At 47.3% G+C, this 24,821-nt stretch overlaps 1 protein-coding gene across 15 annotated transcripts in view; it reads right to left on the reverse strand.

Annotated features, from left to right (window-relative positions):
* Positions 1-23,390: 23,390 nt before the first annotated feature.
* Positions 23,391-24,821, reverse strand: part of DLGAP1 (DLG associated protein 1) — a gene marked incomplete at both ends in the record, with an annotated part of 318,043 nt that continues 316,612 nt past the window's right edge. For all 15 annotated transcript variants that reach the window (XM_080714555.1, XM_080714556.1, XM_080714544.1 and 12 more), the window contains one exon: positions 23,391-23,600. In XM_080714555.1, the coding sequence (XP_080570681.1) occupies positions 23,391-23,600 (210 nt within the window). The remainder of the gene's footprint in view (positions 23,601-24,821) is intronic.

Below are 24,821 nucleotides of genomic sequence, written 5' to 3' on the forward strand. Positions count from 1 at the left end.
ACCTCCGAGCTACACCCTTAGTCCTATTTTTTATTCTTTATTTTGAAACAGGGTCTCACTGAGTTGCAAAGAGCCCCCACTAAGTAGTAGCTGAGGCTGTCCTTCAACCGTGATCCTCCTGTCTCAGCCTTTCTTTCTTATTTAGGAACAGGGTCTCACTGGAGCGCAGAGGCTGGCCGTGATCCTGCGATCCTCTTGTCCTAGCCTCCCAAGTACTGGGATTACAAGTGTGTGCCCCTCGCCCGGCTAGGAAGGAAAGCTTTTATAGACACTAGTGGGATGTGCAACCGTGAAGTGTTTTGTGGATGACTTACGGCGATTCATATCCTTTCTGACATTTGCTCAGATTCAGAGAGTGTAGTGCTACTCGTGTAACTAATAGCATATAGTAAAGGAAATTGAAACTATGGAGTGATTTCAGAAGATAAATTGTGACCCTCTCAAGTGGTGTCACCTTGTTCTTTCGTTTGCTTTTTGTTTGGGGTGGTACTGGGGACAGAACCCAGGGCCATTCTACCTCTCAGCTACACTCCCAGTCCTGTTTTTATTCTTTATTTTGAAACAGGGTCTCACTGAGTTGCAAAGGGCCTCACTTAGTAGCCGAGGCTGTCTGCGAACCGCGATCCTCTGGTCTCAGCCTCCCGAATGCTGGGATGACGAGCGTGCGCCTCTGCGCCCGACTTAGCCCTATATTTTATTCTTCATTTAGAAACAAGATCTCACTGAATTGCAAAGGGCCTCACTAAGTAGGAGCTGAGGCTGTCTTTGAACTGTGATCCTCCGGTCTCAGTCATAATCCAAAATGCTGGGATTATAAACAGGAGCCACCACACCCAGCTTTTATTATCTATCTGTCTGTCTGTCTATCTATCTATCTATCTATCTATCTATCTATCTATCTATCTATCTATCCTGGTACTGGGGATGGAACCCAGGGAGGCATTCTACCTCTGAGCTACACCCCCCCAGCTCTATTTTTTATTCTTTATTTTGAAACAAGATCTCGCTGATTTGCAAAGGGTAGCTGAAGCTGTCTGCAAACTGTGATCCTCCTGTCTCAGCCTCCTGAATGCTGGGATTACAAATGTGAGCCACCACGCCTGGCAGCTTTTTTTTTTTTTTTTTTTTTTTTTTTTTTTTGGTGGTACTGGGGTTCCTGGAAGCCCTTCTTCCTCCGGGCTACACTCCCAGACCTATTTTATATTTTTTGAAACAGGGTCTCTTACGCCAGCACGGCTGGCTTCGAACCTGAGCGATCCTCCTGTCTCCGCCTCCCAAGCGCGGGGATTACAAGCGTGCGCCACCACGCCCGGCTAGTGGCAGCTTTTAATATTTATTTGGAAACAGGATTTCACTAAGTTGCAGAGGGCCCCACTAAGTAGCTGAGGCTGGCCAGGAACCTGAGATCCTCCTGTCTCAGCCTCCTAAGTACTGGGATTACAAACTGGGATTACAAGCGTGCACTACCACACCTGGCTTCAATTGTATTTTTTATTTTTAAATAGGGTCTTGCTAAATTGCTGAAGACCTCAGTGAGCTGCTGAGGCCGGCCTCAGACCTCAGTCCTCCTATCTCAGCTTCCCTCCCACTGTACTGGGATTACAGGTGTGTACTACCATGCCTTGCTTCTCTATAGAAATCTACGTAATAGATTGAAATACAGAAAAAGACAGTTATTAAAATTTTATAATGCCTCTCTAAAAAAACGATCCTGTAATTTTTTTGTAATGTTGGGGATCAGTCCTAGGGCCTCACATCTGTTCGCACCATCCTTCCTGCTCCCTTCTGACCTGCTACCTGGTCTGACCATTAATACTTGGTTGCTTTGAAGTTCTGTTTTGATTTACTCAAATGATTTTGTGAAAAGCCACATGCATAGCAGTCCCTCGCTATCTATTGGGAGTTGTGTGTGTGTGTGTGTGTGTGTGTGTGTGTGTGTGTGTGGTACTGGGGTTCCTGGAAACCCTTCTACCTCCAGGCTACACTCCCAGACACCAATTTTTAATATTTTTATTTGGAATCAGGGTCTCTTAAGCCAGCGAGGCCGGCTTTGAACCTGCACCATCCTCCTGTCTCTGCCTCCCAAGCGCGGGGATTACAAGCGTGCGCCACCACATCTGGCATATTTTATATTTTTTTATTTGGAATCAGGATCTCCTAAGCCAGCGCGGCTGGCTTCGAACCTGCGCGATCCTCCTGTCTCCGCCTCCCAAGCGCGGGGATGACAAGCGTGCCCACCACGCCCGGCTTACTTCCCACAGTTTTAAGTAATCGTGAGCAACTAAAGTCTGATAATATTAAATGGGAAATCCCAGAAATAAACAATTGACCTGTTGTCAATTTGGCCCTGCTCTGAGCAGATGCTTCTCCCCGGGAAGCCATCCCTTGGTTGAATCCACGTGGTATATGCTACCCGCCCTTATCACTTACCTGTCGTGGTTAGCAGAGCAACCTGTGGTGTCTGTGCTGTGTTCAGAGCTTCTTTTACTTAATAATGACCCCAAAGTACAAGTGTAGTAATGACGGCCACTAGGATATGCCAAAGAGAAGCCATGAAGTTCTTCGTTTAAGTGAAAAGGTCAATACTCTCAATGTAATAAGGGGGAAAAAATCCATGTAGAGGTTGATAAGATCTAGGAGGAACAAATCTATCTGTCAAGTTGTGAAGAAAGAAAAAGACATTTGTGAAAGTTTTGCTGTCATACCTTACAACAAAAAAATTATGGCTACTGGTTAAGAGAGAAAAAGTAGCAGCGGGCGCGATGGGCACACTTCTAATCCCAGCATTCGGGAGGCTGAGACCGGAGGATCGAGGTTCGCGCACAGCCTCAGCTACTTAGTGAGGCCCTCTGCAACCTGTTTCAAAATAAAGAATAAGAATCTGGGCCGGGCGTGGTGGCGCACGCTTGTAATCCCCGCGCTTGGGAGGCGGAGACAAGAGGATCGCACAAAACCAGTGTCAGCTACTTAGTGAGGCTCTCAGCAACTCAGTGAAACCCTGTTTCCAAATAAAGTATAAAATAGGTCTGGGAGTGTAGCCCGGAGGTAGAAAAGCCCCTGGGTTTTACCCCAGTACCACCAAAGAGAGAGAGAGAGAGAGAGAGAGAAAAGAGGGAAATAAAGAATAAAAAAAAATAGGGTTGGGGATTTAGCTTGGAGGTAGAATACCTCTGGGTTCCATTCCCAGTACCACAAGAGAGAGAGAAAAAGCAAGCAGTTAGTTTGTGTTGGAAAATACATAATTATAAATAACAGTAGGTTCTATCTGCTAACCAGGCATCCCCTGGGAATCTTGGAAAGTATCTCCCTTAGGATTAGGGGAGATTACTGTGCACACAATCCCTGATTTATGATAGTTCAATTGACAATTTCTTACTTGAAGATGCTTTGAAAGCAATCTGCATTCAGTAGAAACCATGCTGGACCTTTGATGTTTCCCAAGCGAGCAGGGTGGCCTGTTGAGCTGCTGGCCAGTGACACAGAGCACACGCCGGCCACACGGCGGGCCGGGTGAGCAGCCCAGCCTCCACGGGCTACTCAACAAGTTGCAAGAGCATTCAACACGTTGTTCTAAAATAGGCTGTGTGTCACGCTGGCCCACAGTTAGCTAAGGTACATGTTCTGAACATGTTTAAGGCAGAACGAGCTAAGTTAGGATGTTTGATAGCTTAGGTGTATTCAGTGCACGTTAGATTTAGTTTCTTTCTTTCCTTTTCTTTTCTTTCTTTTTTCTTTTTTTTTTTTTTTTCTTTTTGGTGGTGGTACTGGGGGTGAAACCAGAAGCTTTCTACCTCCAGGCTATACTCCCAGACCTATTTTATACTTTATTTGGAAACAGGGTCTCACTAAGTTGCTGAGAGCCTCACTCAGTAGCTGAGGCTGGCTTCTACCTGGGTGATCCTCCTATCTCAGCCTCCCAAGTGCTCGGATTACAAGTGTGCGCCACCACGCCCGGCTGATATACAGTATTTTCAACTTGTGGTGGGTTGCTCTGGGTGTAATCCATTATAAGCTGAGGAACATCTGTATTCCAGATGTTCAACATTTCTCCTCCAGGCAGCGTAAAGTAAAATCTACGCAATTTGAAACATCGTTTGGCACACCCTTGTACTCCCAGTTCTCGGGAGGCTGAAACAGGAGGATCACAGGCTCGAGGCCAGCCTTAGAAACCTGGGCTCTCCATAACTTAGTGAGACCCTGTTTCAAAACAAAAGAATAAAACAAGGCTGGGGTGTAGCTTGGAGGTAGATGCCCCCCAGGTTCCATCCACAGTACCACAGAAAGAGAGAAAAGGAAAGAGAGAGCGAGAGGGAGAGAAGAGAGAGAGAAGAGAGAGCGCTGAGTCAACAAATAACCAGAATTTCTAACAGAAGAACATTTATTTATTTATTTATTTATTTATTTATTTATTTATTTATTTGCGGGTCTGGGGATGGAACCCAGGGGCATTCTACCTCTGAGCTATGCCCCCAGCCTTATTTTTATTTTTTATTTTGAAACAGGGTCTCACTGACTTGCAAAGGGCCTAAGTAGCTGAGGCTGTCCACGAACCATGATCCTCCTGTCTCAGCCTCCCAAATAGTGAGATTACAAGCGTGCGACACGGTGCTCGGCAGCTACCAATTTTTTGTTCTTTTTTTTAAGTTTTTTTAAATTTTTTGTGGTACTGGGGATGGAACCCAGGGGCATTTGACCTCCGAGCTACACCCCCAACCCTATTTTTTGTTCTTTTATTTTGAAACAGGGTCTTACTAAGTAGGAGAGGGCCTCACTAAGTAGCTGAGGCTGCTGGTGAACCATGACCCTTCTGTCTCAGTCTCCCAAATGCTGGAATTACAAGTGCATGCCACCACCCTGGGCTAAGAGTCAGCATTTTAGAAGAAATCACCGAAAAACCAAGTGTGGTGGTGCACGGTTTGTAATCCCAGGAGAGTACAAGCCAAAGACTGACCCACCCTTGGGACCTCCTAAGGTCCTAATTATCTTTCGTAAGCCCCACCTCCAAATTCCATTAACATATGAATTTGGGAAATCAGTTTCCCACTTCTTACATTTGAATATACGTTAAACCCCTAGCAAGCCCCTAGAGCAAAAGACAGATTTCTTTTTTTCTTTTTTTTAATGCTGTGCTAGGGATCTGACCCGTTAAACCCCTAGCAAGCCCCTAGAGCAAAAGACAGATTTCTTTTTTTCTTTTTTTTAAATGCGGTGCTAGGGATCTGACCCAGGGGCATTCTACCTCTGAGCTACACCCCCAGCCCGATTTTTTTCTTTATTTTGAAACAGGATCTCACCAAGTTGCAGAGGGCCTCACTAAGTAGCTGAGGCTGGCCGTGAACCTGTGATCCTCCTTTCTCAGCCTCCCAAATGCTGGGGTTGCAAGTGTGTGCCACCACGCCCAACTTTGCTTTCTTATTTTGACTCAGTGTCCCCAAACTGTACCAAGGCTATTACCACCCCCTGGATGGGTCCAGCATTTGCCGTCCCTGGGAGCCAGCATCCCCGGCATTTGGAATCTGGTTTAGATTCTTCTCTGTCCCTACATTTGTAGAGCTAAGGACGATTCTTCCCGCTAGGCATGGGTGGACGTCTTTCTCGTGAAGGTCCCGTGCTTGAGAAGATCAGACCATCCCTGTGAGCTGCTTCCTGGCTGAAGGGCAGGCCTGCCTGCAGGGTTTTCTCAGATGCCGCGTGCCATGTTGGGGAAGCTGGAAGCCCTGGGCGCACACAGTCCCAAGACCTCCACTGTCCTCACCCTTTCCGGTCCTTGTGACCTTCCCGGTGATCTCGACCTGGGGCGGGGGTGTTAGTCTGCCAGTTCCTCGCTGTTGTTGTTGTTTTGGTACTGGGGATGGAACCCAGGGGCATTCTACCTTCAAGCTACACCCCAGTCCTATTTTTTTAATTATTTATTTTGAAGCAGGGTTCAAAATAAAAAGAAGCAAAGGGCCTCTCTAAGTAGCCGAGGCTGTCCATAAATCTCCATCCTCCTTTCTCAGCCTCCCAAATGCTGAGATTACAATCGTGCGTCACCACGCCCGCTGTTCCCTGGGTTTTTTCAACCTACTGTTCTGGCAGAGCCAGGACTTGCTGTTCCTTTTCCTTTGGGGCCTCAGAACGGGCTGTCTCAGCCTCCAGGTACTGGGATGACAAGCGTGCGCCACCTGCCCGGCTCTCCCCCCACCTTATAACCTGCAGCATGTGGTTACTAGAGCATGGGGAAGACTTAGCCTGGTGTTTTATATCTAACTTGCAGAGGCTGGCCTTGAACCAGCCCCTCAAAAGCCCCTGTCTCAGCTTCCCAAATACTGGGATTTCAGGCATGCACCATTGCACCAGGCTCTCTGCTGTTTTAAATTTAATAAAGAGCCGGGCGTGGTGGCGCACGCTTGTAATCCCTGCGCTCGGGAGGCTGAGACAGGAGGATCGCACAGGTTCGAAGCCAGCCTCAGCTACTTAGTGAGGCTCTCAGCAATTTAATGAGACCCTGTTTCTAATAAAATATAAAATAGGTCTGGGAGTATAGCCTGGAGGTAGAAAGCCTCTGGGTTCCACCCCCAGTGCCACCAAAAATAAATAAATAAATAAATAAATAAATAAATAAATAAATAAATTTAATAAAGAAATGGTTGTTTTAACTGGATTTGCTGGCATACTTCTGTAATCCTAGTACCTGGGAGGCTGAGATGGGACAATTGCGTTTCTTTTTTTTAATTTATTTTTATTGGTGCATTGTAATCATACATCACATTGGAATATAAGACTTGAGAGGATATACAAGCACACATCATCCAATTAGCCCTCATCCAGCCCCCATCCCATTCCGTCCCCCTCCCTCAATCCCATGCTTGTTTGGTGATTAACTTTGATACATATGTTTATGTACCTCCTGCTTTTTAAAGAAGCTCCATCCTCCCCTATTCCATACCCTCTGATTGGTCACCTTAATTACTTCACTATAGGGCCCTTTCTATAGTTCGACCATTTCCTGTTGCCTGTTTCCTCCTAGTTATCGCTGATTAGGGGAAGCATCTGGTTTTAATTTTCTGCGATATTTCTCTATGCATGCCGCGTTGCAAATATCGATCCCACTCTTGACGGCCCCAGTTGTGGCCTGGCTACCCGGTGGACTGGTCAGACCTCGCTGGCTCAAGCAGCAGCCTTGCCTCATGGGAGGCCCCGGTTCTGGCCTTGCTGGCCCTGAAACTGGCCTAACCCCTCAGCTGGCTCCGATCCTGGCCTCGGAGGCCCCAGCACTGGCCTTACCTCACGTCAGGCTCCGATGTTAGCCGATGGCCCCGGCATCGGCCTAACCCCTCGGCAGGCTCCGATCCAGGCCTCAGAGGCCTCAGTAGCAGCCTTGCCTCACGGAAGGCTCCGATGCCAGCCAGTGGCCCCGGCACCGGCCTAACCCCTCAGCAGGCTCTGATCCCGGCCTCGGAGGCCCCAGCATCGGCCTTCCTTGCAGCAGGCTCCGATCCCGGCCTTGCTGGCCCCGGCACCGGCCTAACTCCTTGGCAGGCTCCAATCCCGGCCTCGCTGGCCCCAGCACCGGCCTAACCCCTCAGCAGGCTCTGAACCTGGCCTCGGAGGCCCCAGCATCGGCCTTGCCTCGCAGCAGGCTCCAATCCCGGCCTCGCTGGCCCCAGCACCGGCCTAACCCCTCGGCAGGCTCCGATCCTGGCCTCGGAGGCCCCAGCACCATCCTTGCCTCACGGCAGGCTCCAATCCCGGCCTCGCTGGCCCCAGCACCGGCCTAACCCCTCGGCAGGCTCCGATCCTGGCCTCGGAGGCCCCAGCACCATCCTTGCCTCACGGCAGGCTCCAATTCCGGCCACGCTGGCCCTGGCACCGGCCTGACCCCTCGGCAGGCTCAGATCCCGGCCTCGGAGGCCCCAGCACTGGCCTTGCCTCATGGCAGGCTCCGATCCTGGCCTCGCTGGCCCTGGCACCGGCCTAACCCCTCAGCAGGCTCCGATCCCGGCCTCAGAGGCCTCAATAGTGGCCTTGCCTCATGGAAGGCTCCGATGTCGGCCAGTGGCCCCGGCACCGGCCTAACCCCTCAGCAGGCTCTGATCCCAGCCTCGGAGGCTCCAGCACTGGCCTTGCCTCACAGCAGGCTTCGATCCCGGCCTCGCTGGCCCCAGCACCGGTCTAACCCCTTGGCAGGCTCCATTCCCGGCCTCGGAGGCCTCAATAACGGCCTTGCCTCACAGAAGGCTCTGATGCTGGCCATTGGCCCTGGCACTGGCCTAACACCTCGGCAGGCTCCGATCCCGGTCTCAGAGGCCCCAGCACCGGCCTTGCCTCACGGCAGGCTCCGATCCCAGCTTTGCTGTGTTCGTTGCCGGCCTCACCTCTCGGCAGGCTCTAATCCGAGCACCCTCTTCGCCCAACTATTTGTCCCACGTTCTCGAGGGTGTGTGGTGGTAGCATTCTGCCTTTGGGGTCATTACTTCAAAAGTTCTAGGTGTAATGTATCAGATCTCTGCCTCCCCTGAGTAATGGCCACTGCCATTGCCACTGCCTCCACCATTTCAAATCTTTCCCAAGCTGTCTTTTCACTCTGAATGTTGTCCAGTCTTCCTAAGCAGGCGCGGCGGTAGCATTTAACCTTTGGTGTAATTTCTCCAAAAATAAATAAATAAATAAATAAGGTTGGTAGGCTCCGATTTCTGCTTCTCCTGAATACAATTCTCCACCGCCAACGCGGAGACCGCTTTCAGCACCGCCTTTCTCCTTGGTCTCCACTAAAGTATCTCTCCTTACAGGTGATGTCCAAGATTCTTAACAATGTAGAGAAGAAGCAGTCCTCCTTAGCAGGGAATTTTTCCAATAATTCCAGTTCATTTGGATAAGTTTTGTCTGCATCTTCAGTATCCTGGCATCCGCCACCTCCTTGACCCCTCTCTGATATTTTCCTTTTTTCTTTTTCTTTTCCTTTTTTACAGGTTGCTTCTGGGTGGAGAGGGGGATCACCTAGGGGAGCCCCGCCAGCGCCTGCCCACCCGCCCAGGGTCGGGGGCCCGGGGTCCTTCTGGGTGGAGAGTGGGGTCGCCTAGGGGCGCCCCGCCAGCGCCTGCCCACTCGCCCAGGGTCGAGGGCCCGGGGTCCTTCCAGGTGGAGAGGGGGGTCGCCTAGGGGCGCCTGCCCACCTGCCCAGGGTCGGCCTGGGGGCCTGGACTGGGACAATTGCGTTTTTAGGGCCAGTCTCAGCAATTTAGCAAGAGCCTCAGCAACTTACTGAGACTCGGTTTCAAAATAAAAATTACAAGCCGGGCCTCACTAAGTTGCTGAGGCTGGCTTTGAAACTATGCGATCCTCCTGTCTCAGCCTCCCAAGCGCTGAGATAACAAGCGTGTACCACCACAGTGAGAGAGTTTTTTTTTTTTTTTAATGAAATAGAGAGCCAAGTGTGGTGGCACATGCGTGTAATCCCAGCATTTGGGAGGCTGAGACAATAGGATCGTGTTTGGCGGACAGCCTCAGCTACTTAGGTCTTCTGCAACTAAGTAAGATCCGGGGGGCGTGGTGGCACACGCTACTAATCCCAGCAATTGGGAGGCTGAGACAGGAGGATCGCACAGGTTCAAAGCCAGCCTCAGCTACTTAGTGAGGCTCTCAGCAACTTAGTGAGACCCTGTTTCCAAATAAAGTATAAAATAGGTCTGGGAGTGTAGCCCGGAGGTAGAAAAGCCTCTGGGTTCCACTCCCAGTACCACACACACACACACACACACACACACACAAATAAATAAAACAAAGAATAAAAATAGGGCTGAGGGGTGTAGCTCGGAGGTAGAATTACCCTGGGTTTTATCCCTAGTACCGCAAATAAATAAATAAATAAATAAATAAATAAATAAATAAATGTGCTGGGTGATAGGCAGAACCCCGAAAGCCAGGGTAGAGAGATGTTCCAAGATTCTACTGGCTTTCCCACGCTGCCAGCCCCACCCTAACCCTGCCCCCTGCTTTAAATATGAGGGTACTTCTGCTCCCCCACAGGACTCTGCTGACCCATGGCTCACAGGTCCCTTCCCCCATGGTCAGCCGACCCGCCAGAAGAGCCGGCTGATTAAAGCCGCTTTAGATAACGAGGCTGGTGTTTACCTCCACGACCCCTGCTCAATTTCAGTGTTACACTGGAGATATAGTTTGGAGGTGATATACCCCTGGGTTCAATCCCCAGTACTAAATAATAAAAATGAAAAATAAAAAGTTGTTTCAAGTCAATGTCAAAGCGCAGTCTATTGACCAGACCTTAGAAAACTGTAGCTGCCATGTGAAGGCCTCTGTGTACATTTCCACCCTGCAAGAGTTGTCCTGAGCAGGGGCGATGGCACGCACTCATCAGCATTCGGGAGGCTGAGACAGGAGGACCGCTGTTCTCCGACATCCCCGGCTACTTAGTGAGGCCCTCTGCAACTCAGTGAGACCCTGTTTCAAAATAAAGAATATAAAATAGGGCTGGGGGTATAGCTCGGAGGTAGAATGCCCCTGGGTTCCACCCCCAGTCCCCGCCCCCACAAAAAGACCCTGCAGCTATTATGACTGTGGGGCCATTAAAAAGAACAAGTGGATCCTAATGTTCTGAAATGGAGCCAGACATAAATGAAAAAGAAACGTGTGTTCCATTGTGTGTGTGGGGAAATACAATGCATTTGAATATTCAAGAGGAAGGACTGTGTGCAACACGCTCTGCAAAGACGTTCAACCCCGGCCAGCCGCGGTGGCGCACGCCTGTGATCTCAGGACCGCAAGCCTGGCGCAGTCTTAAGAGCTTTATGTATGTGCATTCACTTAATCTTATAAGAACCCTATGAGATAGGTACTATTTGCATCTAATTGTGCAGAGGGGGAAACTGAGGCACCCACTGGTGAAATAACTCGCTCAGACAGACACAGTCAGTAAGGCGTATAGCCAGGCATTGTAACACACACCTGTCATCTCAGTACTGGGAGCCTGAGACAGAAGGATCCCAGGTTCGAGGGTCAGCAACCTAATGAGACCCTGTTTCAAAACAAAAAATGATGCCGGGTGTGGTGGCACACGCTTGTAATCTCAGCATTCAGGAGTCTGAGACCGGAGGATCGGGGTTCACGGACAGCCTCAGCTACCTAGTGAGGCCCTCTGCAACTTAGTAAGGCCCTGTTTCAAAATAAAAGAATAAAAAATAGGGCAGGGGGTGTAGCTCAGAGGTCAAATGCTCCTGGGTTCCATCCCAAGACCCGCAAAAAGAAAAAAATAAATAAAAATAGAGCTGGAGGTATACCTCAGAGGTAGAATGCCCCGGGTTCTATCCTCAGTACCACTAAATAAAGAAAGAAAATAAATAAACAAACAAATAAAGCTCTGTTGGCTTGGCACAATTGAGGGCAAGAGGGTGGGTCAAGTTTCTGAGAAAAATGCAGAGGATGTTTGTAAATATCTTCTAAGTGTATGGTAATGCTTTCCTGACCATGGGTTAGAATATGATCATCAGAGCCAGGCGTGGTGGCGCACGTTTGTAATCCCAGCATTCGGGAGGCTGAGAGCGGAGGACTGCAGTTCACGGACAGCCTCAGCTACTTAGGCCCTCTGCGATTTAGTGAGACCCTGTTTCAAAAAATAAAAAATAAAAAATAGGACAGGGGTATAGTCTGGAGGTCAAATGCCCCTGGGTTTTATCCCCAGACCCGCAAAAAAAAAAGTATATATTAGCATATTATATATATTAGCATATTATATATATATGTGTGTGTGTGTGTGTGTGTGTATATATATATATATTATCATGTTATCATGAAAGTGATGGCCCTTGCCTCGTATGCCTGGGGTCCTGGATTCCCTCCCCAGGACAGCAAGAAGCCAAAGCCCCAAGTGACTCTTGGGCATTTTGGGTGAAGCGTGTGGGGACTCTCCTCGTCTCTGTGGCTCTGGAGTCGACGGCAAAAACCTTGCTGGGAAATCACTACTTTGGGCTGAAGCCAAGAGGGATCCTGGGGTAGGGAGACCTAGGCTGTATATATCTGCCATCAAACAGGCCGAGTCCAGCCACGACGGACCCGTCTTCTCTAGCGAAGGTCTCGGCGACACGGTTCTGCTAAAACATCTATTTTTAGGTGACAGAATTTTCTCATGGCACGCAAGACTTCGTAACTTTCTTGAGTGAGCTTTCTTTAATATTTAACCCAAATTTTCTTGGTTGAATATTTAACCCAATTCTAATGTGTTATCTTTGCTAGAAGAAGAAATGGCCGTTGGCCTCTTTATAACCTGTCTTCAAACAAATGTCCTTAAGAGCATGACGAATTCAGCCCCGCAGGAACCTGAATGGGCCAAGGCCACGACATCTCAGGTCCTCCTTAGTAGGGTGTTTTACTTTCTTTCTTTGATTCTAGAATTACTCAGGATTATCCAAATACCCCCCACCCCCCATACACACATACACTTTACCACTATTTACAAAGTGCTTAATACTCACTTTAACTCAGTTTGGAAATCCCCAAGCTCCTGAGCCAATACCTCTCCCTGTTCTGATTTTCCAAATGATTGATCAAAAAAAAATTTTTTTTTTTTTTTTTTTACCCAGGGGCATTCTATCTCTGCGCTACACTCCCAGTCCTATTTCTTATCTTTATCTCTTTTTTTTTGGTGTGTGTGTGTGGGGGGGGTTACTGGAGGGTGGTAACCAGGGGCTTTCTACCTCCGGGCTACACCCCAGCCCTATTTTTTTTTTATATAATTTATTTGGAAACAGGGTCTCACTCAGTAGCTGAGGCTGGCTTTGAACCTATGTGATCCTCCTGTCTCAGCCTCCCAAGTGCTGGGATTACGAGCATAAGACGCCACGCCTGGCTTATTCTTTATTTTGACACAGGATCTCACTAAGTTGCACAGGGCCTCGCTAAGTAGCTAAGGTTGGCCACGAACCTGTGATCCTTCCTGACTCAGCCTCCCAAGTACTGGACTTATAAGTGTGCACCACCACGCCCGGCCTGATCAAGTTTTTCACACTGAAGATTACATGGATTTCACTCTCAATAACCTGCCAGTCAAGGGTCTCTAATGTATGAACCCCAGGCTTACAAAGATACCGGCTCCTTGTGAAGGGTCTCCCTTTGATCCTCCTGGGTTCATTAGGTTGGTTGACTGATGTTAAAAAAACATTTCAGAGCCAGGTCTGGTGGCCCATTCCTGTAATCTCAGTACTTGGGAGGCTGAGACAGGAGGATTGTGTACGTTTACAGCCAGCTTCAGCTACTTAGTGAGGTCCTTCATAACTTAGTGAGACCTTGTTTCCAAATAAACAATAAAATAGGGCTGGAGGAAGCCGGGTGTGGTGGCACGCACTTGTAATCCCAGCATTTGGGAGGCTGAGAAGGGAGGATCCTGGTTTTCGGACAGCTTTGGCTACTTGGTGAGGCTTTTTGCAACTCAGTGAGACCCTGTTTCAAAATTAAAAAAAATAAAAAACAGGGCCGGGGGGTGTAGCTCGGAGGTAGAATGCCCCTGGGTTCTATCCCTAGTACCAAAAAAAAAAAAAAAAAAAAGTAAAAAAGAATAAAAAATAGGGCTGAGGGCAAAAATAGGGCTTCGAGGTAGAAAGCCCCTGGGTTTCAGCCCCAGTACCACAAAGAAGAAGACAAAGAAGAAGATGAAGAAGAAGAGGAGGAGGAGGGGGAGGAAGAGGAGGGAGAGGAGGAGGAGGAGGGAGGGAGGAAGGGAGAGAGGGAGGAAGGAAGGAAGGAAGGAAATAAAAAAAGAAAGAAACAATTCAGGAGCCCTGAGCTGCTTCTTCCTGTTTGCCAACGCTGACAATGGCAGGCTCAGCAAGACCTTCTGGGAGCTACACTGCAGACAAGAGAGAAGGTGCCAGAGGCAGCAGGACCCTTCCCTGGACATGTTGGGGAGAGGAGGCTGTGCAAGAAATGCTAAAGTAAGTCAAACTGGACCAGAACCCAAGGCCAAGCGTGTAAACTATCCCTCTTCACCTTTGCTCCTCTTGGGAATTAGAGACAGGCTTCGCATGGCTGAGGCTTAAAGCACACTAGCTGCTTAGTCTGAAGGGAAAATGAGGTGGCATATTTGGTATTTCTCTTTATTTATTTTTGGTGCTGGGGATCGAACTCAGGGACATTCTACCTCTGAGCCACATCTCCAGTCTTGTTTCATGTTCTGTTTTGAAGCAGGGTCTTGCTAAATTGCCAAGGGCCTCACTAAGTTGCTGAGGTTGACCTCGAACCTACCATTCTCCTATCTCAGTCTCCCAAGTACTGGGATCACAGGCGTGCGCTACCACACCTGGCTCTGAAATGTTGCTTAACATTAGTTTTAGAAGATATTTGTAAAATATCCTTAAAATCTGGTATTTTACAGATTTTTTTTTTTTTTTTTTTGGTGGTACTGGGGGTGGAACCCAGAGGCTTTCTACCTCCGGGCTATACTCCCAGACGTTTTATATATTTTATTTGGAAACAGGGTCTCACTAAGTTGCCGAGAGCCTCACTAAGTAGCTGAGGCTGGCTTCGAACCCTTGTGATCCTCCTGTCTCAGCCCCCCAAGTGCGGGAATTACAAGCATGAGCCACCACGCCCGGCTAAAATCTGGTATTTTAAGAAAGTGTCACATGCAGAAATCAATCTTTCCTACAGGAAGATGGTGTTCCACAACACAAACACTTCTACAAGAGACTCTCACTCTTTCAGTTAGTAAAATATTTTAGTCTGGGAAAATGTTTTCTCGGCTATGCTTAATGGGGCCGTACGCAGCCTCATCTGACTCCTTAGATCTTTCTTCTCACCTGTTATAATTGAAACTGCTGATAGGCATTGAACTTGAAAACCCTAGAAAGAAGTGCCAACCAATGAGTGACGATACAGTCATCTCTCAGACTCTCTCTCTCTCTCTCTCTCTCTCTCTCTCTCTCTCTCTCTCTCTCTCTCTCTCTCTCCCCAGTACTGGGGATGGAATTCAGGTGCATTCACCTCCTAGCTACACCCTCAGCCCTATTGTTTATTTTTTATTTTAAAACAGGGTCTCACTGAGGTGCAAAGGGCCTCACTAAGTAGCTGAGGCTGTCTGCGAACCTTAATTCTCTCATCTCCGAAATGCTGGGGTTACAATTGTGTGCCACCATGCTAAGCTAGTCTCCATGGATTTATGACCTCCCCTGGGTACCAACATCCCTGGTAGTTGCCTATATGGTGTAGTACTTACATATAACGTATGCGCCTCCTCCCGCATACTTTATTATTTATTTATTTATTTATTTATTTATTTGCAATACTGGGGATGGAACCCAGGGGCATTCTACCTCCGACCTACACCCTCAGCCCTAGTTTATATTCTTTATTTTTTATTTTATTTTATTTCTTTATTTATTTTGTGGGTCTGGGGATGGAACCCAGAGGCATTTGACCTCCGAGATACACCCCCTGCCCTATTTTTTTTTTTTTTTTATGATGGTATTGGGTTTCCTGGAAACCCTTCTACCTCCGGGTTACACTCCCAGACCAATTTTATATTTTTATTTGGAAACACAGTCTCTTAAACCAGAGAGGCTGGATTCAAACCAGTCTAATCCTCTTGTCTCTGCCTCCCAAGCATGGGGATTATAAGCGTACACCACCATGCCCGGCCTGCCCTATTTTTTTTTTTTTTATTCTTTATTTTGAAACAGGGTCTCACTGAGTTGCAGAGGGCCTCACTAAGTAGCTGAGGTTGTCTTCGAACCTTGATCCTCCTGTCTCAGCCTCCCGAATGCTGGGATTACAAGTGTGCGCCACCACGCCCAGCTTCCCGTATACTTAAATCTTTAGATGCTTATGATACCTAGAACAATGTAAACGCTGTGTCAGTAGTTGTTGTGTGTATTGTAACAACAAGAAAACTGTTGGTACATGTTTAGTACAGTCTCCCCCCGCCCTGAATATTTTGAAGCCACAGCTGGTTGAATCTGGGGAGTGGGACCCACAGATAAGGAGGGCCGCTCTGACGCGCAGCAAATCCCGGAGCCTCGCTAGGCAGGAGTAGTGTCTGTAGAACTTTGATCTTTGGAAGCCGCAAAGCACTTCAGAAGAGCTGTCATTGTTCAGAACCTCTCTGTGGGGCCAAAAGGAAGGAGAGAGAGAGCTTTGCAATCGAAGAATCCGTCCACCTAGATCTCAATAGAATCTCCCCAGGGACACCGACTTCACTCTCAAGTTTGCAGGTGAAATTAGCAACTACTTTTCCAAAAAGGCGGTAGAGACCCGAGAAGGGGAAGAGAGACAACCTCGTCAGCATCACCCTCACATTTTGCGCACGGAATAGCCACAGTTCCGTCGGGGCTGCCAGACAGAGCACGACTCTTGGCACTTGTTCCAGGCTTGCCTGCGTGTCGAGCCAGGTTCTATACATCCCGGGCGTGCGCTCATTTACATAAAAGACAGATGGAAAGAATTCCTTGACTCTCTGCTGACACGCAGGAATCTTCCCGGAGCTTCACATTTTGGCAGTGGCTTCCTGGCGCAGCAGGAGAGCACGCCTGGCCATGTGGCGTCGACTCCTCTGTTTCACAGGAGGAAACTGACTACCTGATGGGGAACTTGAGATCTATTTTGTCCTAGTGAATGAGGTAGGACTGAGACAGGTTTCGGACAGGACCACTGGTTTCTATTTGCAGAAGGAATCGATTCGATCTCGGTTTAGCAGCTGAAAGTCAAACAGTCTGTTGAGCAAACCAGAAGTCGGTTTTCAGCACCTTTTGGTATTAATGGCATTTGAGAATAAACACATTCAGACGCTGTGATTTTTAATATGTCATTTATTTATGCCAAAATCAATTTATAGTCTCAAGGAATAGATTTCAAAGATATAAAAGGAACAGCATGTTCAGAACAGGCATTTTTTTGGTTCAATTTCTATTAAAAAAAAAGAATTACATTTTTTGGGGGGTGGGCCCAATAATGTGGGAAATTGCTTCACTAAAATTTCTAAGCTGGGCATGGTGGCACACGCTTGTAATCCCAGTACTTGGGAGGCTGAGACAGGAGGATCACAGGTTCATGGCCAGCCTCAGTAACTTAGTGAGTTCCTCTACAACTTAGACCCTGTTTCAAAATAAAAAACCAGGCATAGTGGCACATGCTTGTAATCACAGTATTTGGGAGGCTGAGACAGGATGATCACAGGTTTGCTGGCCAGCCTCAGCTACTTAGTGAGGCTCTTTGGAACATATTGAGACCCTGTTTCAAAACAAAGAAAAAAAATAGGGCTCAGGGTATAGCCTAGAGGTAGAATACCTCTGGGTTTAATCCCTGGTGCTACAGGAAGGAAGGAAAGAAGAAAGGAAGGAAGGAAGGAAGGAAGGAAGGAAGGAAGGAAGGAAGGAAGGAAGGAAGAAAAAATAGGGTTGGGGGTATAGCTCAGAAGTAGAAGTCTCCTGGGTTAAATCCCCAGTACCACACAAAAAATAAAATTTAAAGCCGAATGTGGTGGTAATCCTAGTACTTGTCGGCTGAGAGAGGAGAATCCCAGGTTCACAGCCACCCTCTGTTAATTAGTGAGGCCCTCTGCAACTTAGTGAGACCCTGTTTCAAAATAAAAGAATTAAACAGGGCTGGGGGTGTAGCTCAGAGGTAGAATGCCTCTGGGTTCAATCCCCAGAACCGCAAAAATAATTAATTAATTAATTAATTAAATAATAAAATAAAATAAAATTTAGATCTCCACATTCCAAAGCTATGTCACTGAGTTTGGGGATTGGCGGAAATGTTTAAGGAGCCCCAATGAAATAAGAAAATTAGTTGGTGAGAATGCAGGACCACAATTCCCACGAGGTGAACAGTCAGCGCGCACCCAAGGCGATGTGACAGCTGCGCCCTCGCGGTGCTCCCGCCTCTGGCTTATTTCTCTTTGGAGGTAGTTTCAAAAGTGCACTGTGCTATTTTGGTTCCTGGCGCAGGTCTCGCTTTTGTACGAAAATGAGGAAAGTGGTTTATCTGTTATCAATTTCCAAGTTTGCTGCAAATAGGTAGAAGGTTTTGCCCATGAACTTGGTGGGGACTGGGGAGGAAATTCTGAGAACATACGTTTGAGGGTGTATTATTTTCAGCCCAAAGAGGTACAAATCCACTTTGCAAAACAGAGGTTTTTTTTTTGGTCATCTATGGCAAATCTATAGTGTGTGTGTGTGTGTGTGTGTGTGTGTGTGTGTGTGTGTGTGTGTGTACAATGTAAGATTTATAAGTTAGATTTGGAAGAAAAAACAGGTGTGTCTGGAGGGGTGTGTGTGTGTGTGTGTGTGTGTGTGTTGGGGGTTACTAGGGATTGAACTCAGGGGCATTCCATCTCTGAGATAACACCCCCAGCCCTATTTGTGTTTAGTTTGCAACAGAGTCTCACTAGGTTGAGGAGTCTTACTATTTGCTGAGGCTGTCCTCGAACCTGCGATCCTTTTGTTTCAGCCTTCCAAATACTGGGATTACAAACCTGTGCCAGAGGAGAGAAAAGGTCTAGACTTTGGATTCAAATCTGTCCCTTAATAAGTGTGTCACACTGGACAAGTTACTAAATCTCAGTGAATAATTTTTTTGCCTTTAAAATTTTTAGTTAAAAGCCGGGCGTGGTGGCGCACGCTTGTAATCCACGCTCTTGGGAGGTGGAAACAGGAGGATTGCGCAGGTTGAAGCCAGCCGTGCTGGTTCAGGAGACCCTGTATCCAAAAAATAAAATAGGTCTGGGAGTGTGGCCCGGAGGTTAGAAGGGCTTCCAGGAACCCCAGTACCACCAAAAAAAAAAAAAAAAAAAAAAAAAAAAATTTAGTTAATTAGCCGGTTGTGGTGGTGCACACTTGTAATCCCAGCATTTGGGAGGCTGAGACGGGAGGATTGTGGTTTGCGGCCAGCCTCAGCTACGTAGTGAGGCCCCTGTTTCAAAATAAAGACAGTTTTCAAAATAAAAACAGTGAGACCCTGTTTCAAAATAAAGAATAAAAAATAGGGTTAGGGGTGGAGCTTGGAGGTAGAATGCCCCTGGGTTCCATTCCTAGTACCGCAAAAATTATTTATTTATTTATTTACTGTGGTACTGTGGATTGAACCCAGGGGCATTCTACCTCCAAGCTACACCCGAGCCCTATTTCTTATTTTTTCAAACAGGGTCTCACTAAGTTGCGGAGGGCCTCACTAAGTAGCTGAGGCTGGCAGCGAACTACGATCCTCCTGTCTCAGCCTCCCAAGTACTGGGATTACAAGTGTGCGCCACCACGCCCGGATCTTTTTTTTTTTTTTTTTTTTTTTTTTAATTTGTTTCTGGGGATTGAACCTAGAGGTGCTTTACTACTGAGCTATACCCTGAGCCCTTTTATTTTTTAATTTTGAGATAGGGTCTGGCTAAGTTGTCTAGACTGGCCTCCAATTTGCAATCGTCCTGCCTCAGCCTGGGGAGTACTGGGATGACAGGTTTGTGCTACCATGCCGGCTTTTTTTTTTTTTTTTTGAAGTGTACATGTATGTGTGATGCTGGGAACTGAACCCAGGGCCTTGTACACGCTAGGTACATGCTCTACCACTGAACTATGCTCCCAGACCCAATGAGCATAAGCTTTCATTACTGTGAGGTCGAAATGAGAATCGCAAAGCACTCATGAGAACTATGTGCTCCAAGGTAGGTAAAATGTCTTCAAGGAAATATACATGGATTTGTATGCGGGAGGGGTTAAGAGCTTTCTTCCTAAAATACACCTGACTTTCCAGGTGTGGTGGGCACGCTTGTAATCCCAGCGTTTGGGCGGCTGAGTCAGGAGGATCGCGGTTCACACAGAGCCTCAGCTACTTAGTGCAACTAAGTGGATCCTGCTTCAAAATAAAGAATAAAAAATAGGGCTGGAGCTGTAGCTGAAGGAAGGTAGAATGCCCCTGAGTTCCATCCCCAGCAAAAACAAAATAGTAACAACAACAAAACAAAAAACAACAACAACATAAAACAAAAAAACCTACTCACTGCAAAAATCTTGGAACTCCTGAGCCCAGACTCCATGGGTGTATGATTCTCAGAGTAAAAGAACTTTTGAGTCCTTCAGTCTTGAAATCCCTTAAATAGGACTCAAGATCTCTCCCTACAGTCTCAACAGTGTTGCGGTAGAAGTTAGAACAACATGTATTCTGATCATTGCTTCTGTTTGCCTCCAAAGACAGCCACTCAGATTTTTGAAGAAATGGGAGTCAATTAAACACACACACAGACCTGAAAGCAGTGCATTAATTATTTTATTAATTTCTTCTTTTTACATATGGGAAACATTCATCTATTTACAATTTTTTGGGGTCCACACACAATCTGGGTAAATAAGCCTATGAAATTCCAATTCAGAAAGCCATAAAAATGTTCCCCACCCCTCCATCTGAAGGCTTTCGAATGAATCTTTTTTTTTTTCCAAACCAAAATAAGTTTTAAAAATTACATTTGGGAATTCAGATATGCTAGTGATTTACATTCCAGTTATTTAAAATATGCATCTAGACGTGTTTTAAAAAAGAAATGGTAAATCCACAAGGATAAGGTTTAAATGAAAATGGTAATGCACAGTAAAACATTAAGGAAACACCTATAAATAACAGAAATATATTACAAATAAATTAGTTCTATTTACCATTTCAAATATTAAAAATCTTTAATCCATTTCTTCATCTCTCTTTACAAAAAGGTTATGTGAATTGTATGGAAACATCTGCAAAAAATATAATAAATACTTAATTTCTTTGAACATTTTTTGATGTGGGAGACAAACTTCTTCTGTGATCCCCCCTTCCCAAGAAAATGTCCAACACCTTTATACCAAAGTTAAACAAAATAAGTAATTTTTCAGGGTACATACATTTTCCATTATGAACTAAAAAACATTTCTACAAATTACATCAAAAAGAACGATGTCACAAAGGTTAGGCTCCTGGGTATCAGCTTCAGGGGTCAAGTGATTTCATAAGCAGCGTTGTGCGGGGTCACGTTCTAACGTCAATAATTAGCTTTTTATAAAGTGTTTGTACAATTTCAACTGTGTTTTTTGTTTTTAAGGAAGGCAAAGGTCATTATGCCCTGTAGGCATTCAGCTAAAAGATTTAAAATTCTTACCAAAAATAGCTTATGAATATACAAATACCGTTCACATAGACAAGATAAATAGGTCTTATCCTGCCTCTCTTGAAAATGTCCCGGGCTAAATCAATTTCCAAAGAAAATACTATAGGATGACCTTGAAACTCAGGAGAAATCCACTTCCTAACCCGAATCTACCTCTACCTCAGGGCGTGGAGCTGGGGCGGTGATCATGGTTTGGGGTGAATCCTGCTTCCCCGGTGGGAGTGTGTGAGTTCCAAGTCACCCCCATGGCCATGGGCACCCCAAGGGACAGCCGGCCTTCCTTCACGCAAACTCCTGTGACCTTTCATTGCTGCTACAGGTAAAGAAAAGGTGTATTCTTTTTGAAACTAGCGGATACTTGAAGCTCAAAGTCTGTTTCCTCTCATTTATCCGAGCACTTTGAAGTACTTTGCTCACCCATGTTAAAAGTTGGTTGATTGGTTTTTTAAATAAGTTAGTAGCCCTTTTCTTGTAAACCACAGCAGTAAACATTTGTGCCCTGTGGATAAAGATAGCTCAAAGCATCCATGGCTCTGAGAGGTAGCGAATTCTCTAGTGGTTTTAGAATATGTCTGTGAAAGTATTTGCTGCCAGAACCCGTCACCTCTCTTAATTTCATAAATAAAATTAAATTAGCACCTGGCTATGGGAGTGTATTTCTTTTCTTTCTTTTTTTCTTTTTTTTTTTTTTTGGTGGTACTGGGGGTGGAACCCAGAGGTTTTCTACCTCCGGGCTATACTCCCAGACCTTTTTTTATATTTTATTTGGAAACAGGGTCTCACTAAGTTGCTGAGAGCCTCACTAAGCAGCTGAGGCTGGCTTCGAACCCGTGCGATCCTCCTGTCTCAGCCTCCCAAGCGCGGGGATTACAAGCGTGCGCCACCACGCTCGGCTCTTTTCTTTCTTTCTTTCTTTCTTTTTTTTTTTTTAAAGCTTTTCTGGTGCAAGTGTATTCAATTTTTTTTTTAAGTCTTTCATTTATTTTTCAATGGCAAATTTCGAATGCTTGAGGGTGTGAGCTGGACGTCAGATGCTAGTGGATTCTGTAAGATCGCCACATTGTAAATGTTTAAACTGCTTACAAGTAAGGGCATTCAAAGACGCCAGACACCAATGCCTACTGCCCACCAATCAGGAGTAAGAACTTAAGCCTGCGTCCTCTGCCGAAAGCCCGGATTTCTTTCCATGTTTAGGAATCCTGTTATTTCCCCCTTCTCCTGGCTCTGGACCCCCACGACCTGGAACCTCACGATGACAGTGGAATCTCTTTGCCACGAGGCAGCAAGTCTATCCGGGTAGAAAACTTATTTTACCCACTTGACACTGGATGGAATCTTGTGTCTGATAAATGATGGGGCTCTGTATAGTGGTGGGAAAGAGATTCAGGCAGAAAATATGCTGAAATCAAAACTACTGGACACACTCGACAGGTGTGTAGCGTGTTCAAAGGATGTTAGAAACCCCAAACTTTTCTCTGAAAACAGCTTGCTGCCACTGATAGTGCTTCACAACCAGATATATACACACGCGTGTGCATGTGTGTGCGTGTGTATGTGAGATCAGGCAGGCCTACTGGGATGGATATTAAATTAATGGAACCAACACTTTGCCCTTTCAAAACCACCGCTACAAATGACAAAAATATGCACGAGTACAATAAAAGTTGATAAAACATTATTTCAGGTCTAAATTTGCTGCATAATTGGACCAAAAAAAAAAAAAAAAAAAAAGAAGAAGAAGAAAAAGAAAAGAAAAAACCCTTGTGTCGTATCTTCAGCCATCAGCGCCTGTTGGCTTTGCCCACCTGCGTTTTATTGCCTTTCAGAATAGATGGATTTCCCTGAAAGATCAAATTTACAATCTTCTGCTGATTGAAACGTTTGACGCTGTGATAAACGAAGCGCGAGGCCTTCGCGCAGCCGGGGAGGCGCCCAGGCTGCGGCCCGCCGCCCTCCATCCTGCCTCGGCCTCCCGCCCGGGCCAGCCCGGTCCCCTCTCCCGGTCCCTCCTGGATTTCCGCGGTCTGGTGAGATTTCTGAGGCTGGGAAGGAAACTCCATCTGCTCGTTAAACCGGCTCGGGGAAAGAAAGGGAATCCTAGGTGCTTTGGCGTGGAAGACGGCGAGTCCCCAGGATCACCCTGCGCGTGGGACCGGTCCTGACACCCCAGGGTGTGCTGTTGCTGAGGTCGGGGCGCTAGCTGGAGACACTGGCTGAGGATGGCGGCGACCTACGGGTGTGGCCTCTACCGGCGGGTGCGGGCGGGCTGGGGCGGCGGCGGCGCTCAGAGCCGGGTCTGCGCCTCGGGGATGTAGATCTCGATGCTGTCTGCGCTCTCGGTGGCGGAGCTCTGGCGGACCGACGCGGCGCGCTTGGCGGCCATCAGGCGCTTGCGGGCCTCCTGGCGCTGCGAGCTCTCCAGCGATCGCTCCCGGATCAGCGGCGCGGGGCCCTTGGCCGGCTTCTTGGGCACGGGAGGAGGGGCCCTTCTCTCCTGATCAAAGCAGAAGGTTCAGGACATTACACAGCTTCTCAGGGCAAGCTTCGGAAAGACTGGGATAGGTCAGTCGTTAGGACACACGCACACACTTTTTTTTTTTTTTTCCTTTTGGTGGTGGTGATTGGTTTTAACCCTAAGGGTGGTTAGTTCTGAACTGCGCACTGTGTGTGTGTGTGTGTGTGTGTGTGTGTGTGTGTGTGTGTCTTCGTTATTCTGGCTTGGCTATTCAAGAGATGTACAAGCTTAAGGCCCAGGGTAAGGCTGGGCTGCACAACTCGGCTTCTCCAAGGGCAGGACGTGGGTGTTTTAAATGTCCCCTCCCCAAGGCTGGGCGCCCGGCACATGCAGTGAGTGTGGTTCTCTCTGGAGACTTCGGACTCCTCCTGGTGCCAGAGATGGACCAGGGGTGTGCAGCGGCAGCGGCGGCAGCTTCCAGAGCTGTGCAGCCCCTCTAGAGGAGACAAGTCGTGGAGTACAAGCTTGGTTCAGACCTTTAAAACCTCCCTGGTTTCCCCTTCCCGCCAGATCTAAGAAACCAAACGAGGAGGGGGTCATAAAGCTGCTTCCTCCAGCTTCCTTGATGTTACTGTGATTTAAACCTTTTATGCATCACACACCCACACAGCAAGACTGAACAGGGTCACCCAGACGGAGGACCCTGGTGTCCCCTGCCCTGGGGACGGCCCCCACTTCTAAGATGAGCCTGGAAAGATCCTTCCAGGAACATGGGTCCCCCAGGGCCTCGGCAGGGCTGTGGTGGCCAGAAGGCAATTACAGTCACAGGGGCAGACCGGCCATGACGGCTTAACCCAGGACTCAAAGGGCTCATCCCCGCAGCAGCAGCAGCAAGCTACAGATGTTTTTTAATGGCACTACAAAACACTGCTGTTCATCGTGTGACTGGCAAAAAAGAGAAGGGGGGTGGGGGGGAAACAGTGCAGTGGGAAGCCCTGGAGGATGTTTAGAAAAAAGATGTCGAGCGGGCGTGGTGGCGCACGCTTGCGATCCCGGGCATTCGGGAGGCTGAGACGGGAGGATCACCGTCAGCGGACAGCTTCAGCTACTTAGTGAGGCCCTTTGCAACTCAGCGAGACCCTGTTTCAAAAATAAAGAATAAAAATACGGCTGGGGTGTCGCTCGGAGGTAGAATGCCCCTGGGTACCATCCCCAGGACTGCAAATAAATACATAAAATAAATAAATTAAGAAAAAAAAG

This window comes from Muscardinus avellanarius (assembly GCF_963383645.1).
Source record: "Muscardinus avellanarius genome assembly, chromosome: 17".
Taxonomy (NCBI): domain Eukaryota; kingdom Metazoa; phylum Chordata; class Mammalia; order Rodentia; family Gliridae; genus Muscardinus; species Muscardinus avellanarius.